The following is a 7,197-nucleotide window of genomic DNA, read 5'->3' on the forward strand; positions in this document are numbered from 1 at the left end:
GTTTGACTACAGACGCATGTTATCCGTATTAAGGGCATGTTTGGTTGGTGACCAAAACTTGCCACATCAAAGGTTAGTCATGTCACTGCCACAGCTATGACGCGCCACATTTTCTTAGCACCTTTCCCCACATGTCATAGACTCATTTTTGTGTCAAAACTTGCTAAGTGTGACTTTGATTTGCTCGTTGCACTTTCTGTGGCGGTCATAGTTTGCCAAAATCCCTGGCATAGTTTGCCAAAATCCCCAACTTAGGGTCAGTTTGGTTGCCGAAATTTTTGGCAAAATGATACTGTAGCGTTTTCGTTGTTATTTGATAATTAGTGTCCAATCATAGTTTAATTAGGCTTAAAAGATTCGTCTCGTGGATTTCGTCTAAACTGTGTAATTAGTTTTATTTTTTATTTATATTTAATGCTTTATGCATGCGTCCAAAGATTCGATGTGACGAAGAATCTTGAAAAATTTGGCATTTTGGGAGGGAACTAAACAGGGCCTTACTCGTTGTGCATGCATGGTCAAACCAGTGGTGGTTTCATTGGATTATTTGTCCACGTGTCAGCCATCTACACCGGGTCGCAGGGGATACTGGTTGGACTTGGTGTCCACGGGATTTGCCTCCACTTTTTGGGCGTTTTCATTTGTTCTGCGGACAAAAGAGCTATAGCCAAATCAGCCATCCATTGCCACTTGCAGCCATGTCATCCGTGGTGCGGTCCGCTCCTCCAAATTTCCAAACCAACGCTGTGGCCGTCGCCTGTCGGACCACGTCCCCGCGCGCGGCCGTGACCCTGACACACCCATGCTCCTGGGCTGCGCAAGTGGGCAGGCCCGAATCCCGTCGGGGCGCCACCTACCCGCCGGCGAGGCCCAAGTCATCAATTCCCCCACCGACCAGCTCCTCCCCGTCCCACCTGCCCGCACCGCGCCGCACGCCTGCGTCGGTCGCCGACCCAGCCAGCCACCGGTCCACACCCGCCTCCCCCCCTCTCCACCCCGTCCGGTCACCGACGCCGCGGGCCCTAGCCCGCCGGATCTCCCTCTCCGGCGACCCGCCCCGCACCGGATCAGTCCGGGCCGCGTGGTCGCCCCCACCTATCCTCCGCCCGCCTCGGGTCCAATCGCTCGCGGTTGCGTGTCCCGCGGGGTGACCCCTCGGGCCTCGGCAGCTCCCGGTCTCGAATGGGGCTCTCGTCGGCCGCCGCGGGCGACGGGACGCAGCTCTGCGTGTTCGACCTCCGGAGGGGGCAGCAGGAGGGCCAGGAGCTCGACAAGATCCTCTTCTTCCACCCCGCCGACTGCCCCATCCTGCTCCAGCTCTCCGTCATCGGCCTCTGCGAGGGGATCGTCACTTTCACTAGGTTGCCTTCGCTCTCACGCATCTCTATTGTGTAGTTCGTCGCAATTTGAAGCTCTTGGTTTGCTCGTGCTCCTTCTCACCACCAACAGCAGCAGCATCTTCAGCGTGTAGGAAAAGAATTGAACTCAGCTTTCTAGAGTGCTACAACAGCGCCTAGGCTTCTAGCATCACTTCAGTATTTCAAATCCGTAGGATGCTCGAGTATGCAAGTTTGGGTGGTAATCTTAGGTTTTTTTTTTTCAAGCAAGAACAATTCTGGACTTAGTAAAAGATTAGTGCTTTTTTGGCAACGGGCGAATGGCTTTGGTTCCTAAGTTCACCTACCAACAGTGGCGGATCTAGAAAGTAGAAACATGTACTCTTTTACTAGTAATAACATTTGTATACTGGTTCATTTCATAGTGTTCACAGTTCACATATTCCTGTAGATCTCTAGACAACTGCAAATACTTATGAATGATTACTCAAACTGACATGGGGGTTAACATCAGTATATTGGAGCCCTTCATAACCAACATTTCTTTTGTGGTCACATTATGTCTTCCAGTTGCCCTTTGATAGGATATTCTCCCCAAATTGCCATCCAAACATTTCCTGACTCTGTACTTTTGATAACTCATTTATTGCCTAATATTGCTGGGTTCCATCATCTTATTTCTCAATGTTAGTTATATGCAGAATATTTTCCCCGGAAGAGGATTGCGAGGTTATAGAATCAGAGAAACACTCCCATGTTTTTTACCAAGCCGAAACGGATATTTGGATGGTTCTGGTAATGGCTTTTCACTACTTTAATACCTTTTTTACCCAACACACAGGAGACCTGTCTATCTTTATATTAAGAAGAAGTAAAAAGGGCCAAGAGAGCCCTTACATCATACACCCCACACACTTAGCCTTTACAATATAGTATTGAAGTACTATGTCAATTTATCTCCGGGTAGCACTGAAACTTTGGTTCAGAAGTTCTACATGCATTTCATTTGTGTTGGTTAGTTCTTCTAGTTCGCTACTGTTAATGTATAATATTTTGTTTTGGCAGCTTGTCAACGAGTATGCTTCTTGATAGCGTTGCTCTTATTATCTCCATGTAGAAATTATTTACCCGATAGCTCATATAGAGAGCACTACTCCTTGTATATTATATTGTCCTGTCATACAACAGTATCAATGCTGATTTAGGGCCTGTTTGGTAGAGTTCATGCTCTGGCTCCGACTACTACTCGTGCTCCACCTCTCCTCTGGTGGAGCAGAAGCAGTTTGGTTTCGTTTTGGTCAAGTCGAATTCTCCTGAATCTTGAAAGATGATTGTTCTGAAATTTTCTGTAGTACCCTTTCCTGTTTAACCTAAGCTGTATAGAGTTATATGTCGAGATTTGATCTTTTCCTTAATGTATTTTGGACAACTACATGTTTACAGCACCATCTTCTGAAATACTATGAGTTTTATTGTCGAGATTTGATCTTTTCCTTAGGGAACTAGTACATCATTTCATGAGCTGTGCTATTTCAAATTTACAGCATCTTTACAGAAATATAAGTTGAATGTGCATCGTATTATACTATGATACTGATGAATAGTTAGGACGCAATTTGATATTGTAGGTTGTGGAAAAAAACAAGGAAAATGAATTGACTTGGCGTTATGGTGCACTCCAAGGGATTCTTAAAGAGGCTCATTCTCTCTTTGCAATGTTTCATGGACCAATCAGAACTTTGCTTGACAGACAACCCAGTGCAGAACTTGCTCGTGGTCACCTCTGCACATTTCTCACAGATTATTTGAGTGGTGGGTCTAGTTAAGTTTACTTGCGGCTGTCATAAACATGTTCATGTCGCTATTTTTGGCAACATGCAAGGATGCTATTTGTAAATCTTTCAGTAATGTCATGGCATTTATATGTTTTGTTTTATGCTCTCGAACAGATTTTAATGTTGGTAAGAAGTTACAGTTTCCAACCTACCGTGACAGCCTAAAGGAGAGGGGAACAGTCCAAATGCTTACAGTATCAAGAGAAGTGGCACTTGACGTTCAGGTAACCTGCGCTGCTTATGTTAATAGTTTTAAAAAAAAAAAACAAACGACAGTCTTTTCTTACTCCCCTAATTAATTAAAATCATTTCCATGTTATCATCCTTATGTGCAAGTTGCTGTTCACATCTTGTCCTGAGTTGTAGTAAGGTTTGTTAACCTGCTGGAAGACCGATCCTGATTTCCATACTAGCTGGTGCAGTACCAGCTGAACAAAATTTTATTGAGTTTCTTCAATGGTGTTGTTTGCGAGGAATTGGATACCTTGAAGGGTTCATAACTTTGATTAACTCAGTGTAAATGAGTTCCTTTCCTGAAACTTGTTGATTTGGGGACACATCTTATACTGTTCTTGTTTCTTGTTCCTTTCTGGTTTCCAAAGGAAAAACTACATCTTGGTTCTTTTCATACTTCATAGTTTGTCTAATATGGATTTGGATTACCCAAGCCTTCTTGGCTGTTATGTTAACATGGGAAGTGTTTCCGTTGTCATATTCATTTTCTGTGCCTGCATCAGTATTTGCCTTAGGAAGAGTTGTTTTTATTGCAGGGTTAGAGCTACTGCACAAAGATTGGTTCTGGTTATAAGTAGAGTTTGCTCTCTGAGAAAAATCTTTCAGAACCAATCAATCACCAGTTTACAAATTTCAAACTAGCCTCCTGCCATCTATCAGTAGTGTGTGTCATATTTGCAGTATCATTTAGAATCATGTGATCGCAAGTTGCTATAGTTGCATGGATTTATTTTATTTATTCCAACCATTGAAGTATTAGTGTTTCAGTCACTCACCACAGTACTTGGATCATGTCTTGGAAATGTCACCTGCCAATCACTCCTACTATTTGAAGACCTCTTGGTGTCAACGACACTGCCCCCGGTATGGTCTCCTGTAATCCCTAATTCAGTTGGAATTCTATTTGATCTGGCACTCAGCTAGTTTACAAGCACGTGGTTCACTTGTCATTAAGGACTTTAAGTTTGTTTTTCTGCAGGATGATACTTTAAACCTATATACATATGCTGTCCTGAGGTTAACTCCGCGTGCTTTACATTCCAATGCAAGTTCTTGGTCCTATTTGCGAAAAGGAACTTCGGTTAGTGCTGGCCCAACATCAAGTTCATCAAATGGAACAACTGCAGGAGAAAGGTACCATAGTCGATCTCGTGATACTTCTCCTGGTGGACAAAATCAGATGCATCGTAATTTCAGGCCTCTCCTGCGTGAGAAATTGTCAAAGGGAAAGGACGGCTTTGTTGCTGCTGATTTCGCAGCTACAGAAGCTCGTGGTGCTGTACCTTTGACTCCAATACTATGGTTCCAGCAGGCAGAGGAGCGCATGTACCTATGCATTTATCAGCACAAGAGTCTCACTATCCTACTGCTGGTGCCTGCTTCCTCACTGATAAATGGAGAAGAGGGCATTACTCGTGTGAAGAAGCAGATGCTTGAAAATGTGAGTGATTCTGATTCCATCTTTTTTTCTGGATTTCAAGATGTGCTGCTGAGCTAAAGTATACTATTAAATACAAAAAAAGATACTAATGCCCTGTACGGTTATGGTATAATTTGATATGAAGAATATGGTTCTGAATGCATGCCCAATAATTTGATCATTATTGCAGGCATCACATAAGATTGTCACTGTTGAGCAGAAATTGACACGGGGATGGGGAGGAGAAAATGCTTATCATGTTAGTGGATATCGTTATTTGCTCGTTGATCCAGAGAGAAGAGTATCAAGAGCCTCCCCCCCTGGAAAAGTCACCACCTTGGCAAAGGTATGATTTTCTGTGTTGAGTAGATTTTAAGATTTTGTGCCCTCTCTCTCTCTCCAGAATCAGAGAGGGAGGGAGGGTCTCTCTCCCTCTCCCTCCCTCCCTCGGAGGGAGAGAGAGACAGAGTCCCTCCCTCTCTCTTCCATTCATTCTTTCAAGAAACATATATCATTCCAGTGCACTACAAATCGTAAGGATAATATGTTTTTGTAGGCTATAAATTCTTAGATGCATATTAAACTTTTTTCTAGTTTGTGTTGTCCTTTTCATTTGATTTGTCTGCTATGATGGAACTGTGTAGGATTCTCGACTTGCCCTCAATATGCTAAGACAAGAAGTAGATCTAGAGAAGTCAAGATACAAGAGAGGTGACCCTTGTCATGATAACGATTTTGAAGCATGTATCAGAACAAAAAACAATGCATGGGTTATTGCTAAAATTAGTCGAGGAAGGGAGCTTTACATGGCTTTAGAGAAGGGTGGTGAAACACTTCTATATGCATCCACAGCTGTAGAGAAATTCAGCAACAGGTAACTTAGCTTTGCTTTGTGTTGGCTAACTCCTGTTGTTTGTGATATCCATTCATCACTATCTTGAACAATCTATGCGAATGTTTGTAAGCATTTAGATGTGATTGTTTTGGCTTTGACTCTTGATGAAGCATTATGCATCTCATGGATGCCTCTATGTAGAGTTACACAGGCTTTGTTTTCATTATACAAAGTTCTTATTCATGTTTCCATCCTTCTCACAGGTACTGTGAGGGAGCATTCTCTACAGATTAGAAGCACCAGTGCAAGATCTTTCCTTTTCCATACATTACCTGTGTACATCCAGGTTTCTTAGCTGGATCGTTGCCAACATTGTTGCGAAACTGTCGGATCTCTCTTTGCAAGGGAATAAGAAGAAATTCTGATCAGTTGTACAGCCGCTCTGCTATCATGTGTTATGTGCAAAAGAATAGCCTGGTCCGGGAATAATGCAGAGCAGGATTAGAGTTCGTTCTCTTATTACGGCCTCATGCCCTTCCGCGACGCAGAGCATTGTGCATGTTTTCACTTTATTGTAACAGCTGGCGATGGACCTGCTTACAGAAAAAAACTCAGCTTAGGTTTTGATTCGGTATTCTGTATGTTGGTGGTCTCATATCATATGGTTCGAATCGGCGAGTTCTACCCCCGGAGAGGAGAGAGGCTACTGAACGGGATATAGAAACTTAACTACACATACCGTCGTTTGAGTTGGTATACAACGGTAGTCAGGTTTAAAGGCATTGTATACCATTTCCAAGAAAAGAGAGACGGTAGTTGGATAAAGGGGGAAGCAATGACCATCCCAAAGGCATCGGCAGGCAAAAACTTTTAACTACTGTACATCTGGGGAATCGAACCCCGGTCAGTACTAGGGATGCCAACGGGACGGATTCGGGTCGGGTGGAGTCTCTATGCACCCGAACCTGAAACCAAAACCCAAAACCGCATCGAATACCGATTCGGGTGATAATCTGTCCCCAAAATCAAACCCGCGGATACCCGAAACCCGAAACCCGCTTTGTATGACAGCATAGTAAGAGAAACAAGGACTTTCTATAAACATATGCATGATATATATACACATATTCACATGTATAAATAAGAGGCAACAAATAATAAATATTTTTATGAGTCAACTTAAAATACATTTAATAATATAAGTAAACAAGTTATTATTAACATATTATAAAACATGAGTTTTAATTCCAAATGATTTATTTCGGATATCCATGGGTGGAAAACCAAACCCGAAACTGAACCCGATTGGTTTCGGGGCCCCGAACCCGAAAACAGTGGGTGAGAAATCATCCCCGAACCTAAATCCACAAGACCCAAAACCCGCAGATATCCAACCCAAAAACATCCCGTTGCCATCCTTAGTCAGTACCACTACACCAGATGCGCTTGATGTGATCAGGGGCACATGATAAGCATAATGACAAAAGATCGTAAGATACGAACCTATCAAGTGCACTCATACAAATCCACTACATG

The 7,197-nt window shown here is 43.1% G+C and overlaps 1 protein-coding gene across 2 annotated transcripts; it reads left to right on the plus strand.

Annotated features, from left to right (window-relative positions):
• Positions 1 to 799: 799 nt before the first annotated feature.
• On the plus strand, positions 800 to 6,295 carry LOC136477225 (vacuolar fusion protein CCZ1 homolog). 2 transcript variants are annotated; one of them, XM_066475327.1, is made up of 10 exons: positions 802 to 1,361; positions 2,039 to 2,132; positions 2,966 to 3,149; positions 3,287 to 3,396; positions 4,175 to 4,270; positions 4,386 to 4,540; positions 4,604 to 4,847; positions 5,017 to 5,172; positions 5,471 to 5,700; positions 5,925 to 6,295. In XM_066475327.1, the coding sequence occupies exons 1-10, from the start codon at positions 1,183 to 1,185 to the stop codon at positions 5,953 to 5,955; spliced, it is 1,479 nt and encodes a 492-aa protein (XP_066331424.1). In that variant the 5' UTR covers positions 802 to 1,182; the 3' UTR covers positions 5,956 to 6,295. The 2 variants fall into 2 exon arrangements, with proteins under 2 accessions (XP_066331423.1, XP_066331424.1); XM_066475326.1 differs by having other exon boundaries at positions 800 to 1,361; positions 4,386 to 4,847.
• Positions 6,296 to 7,197: the final 902 nt, after the last annotated feature.

Source organism: Miscanthus floridulus, chromosome 8 (assembly GCF_019320115.1).
Source record: "Miscanthus floridulus cultivar M001 chromosome 8, ASM1932011v1, whole genome shotgun sequence".
NCBI classification, from domain to species: Eukaryota; Viridiplantae; Streptophyta; class Magnoliopsida; order Poales; family Poaceae; genus Miscanthus; species Miscanthus floridulus.

Excerpts from the sequence above, each read along its gene's own strand:
- LOC136477225 (XM_066475326.1), top strand. The coding sequence starts at position 1,183 with ATGGGGCTCTCGTCGGCCGCCGCGGGCGACGGGACGCAGCTCTGCGTG. Across the intron at positions 3,397-4,174 it reads AAGTGGCACTTGACGTTCAG|TCACTCACCACAGTACTTGG; the intron begins GTAACCTGCGCT and ends TTAGTGTTTCAG. Across the intron at positions 4,848-5,016 it reads AGAAGCAGATGCTTGAAAAT|GCATCACATAAGATTGTCAC; the intron begins GTGAGTGATTCT and ends TCATTATTGCAG.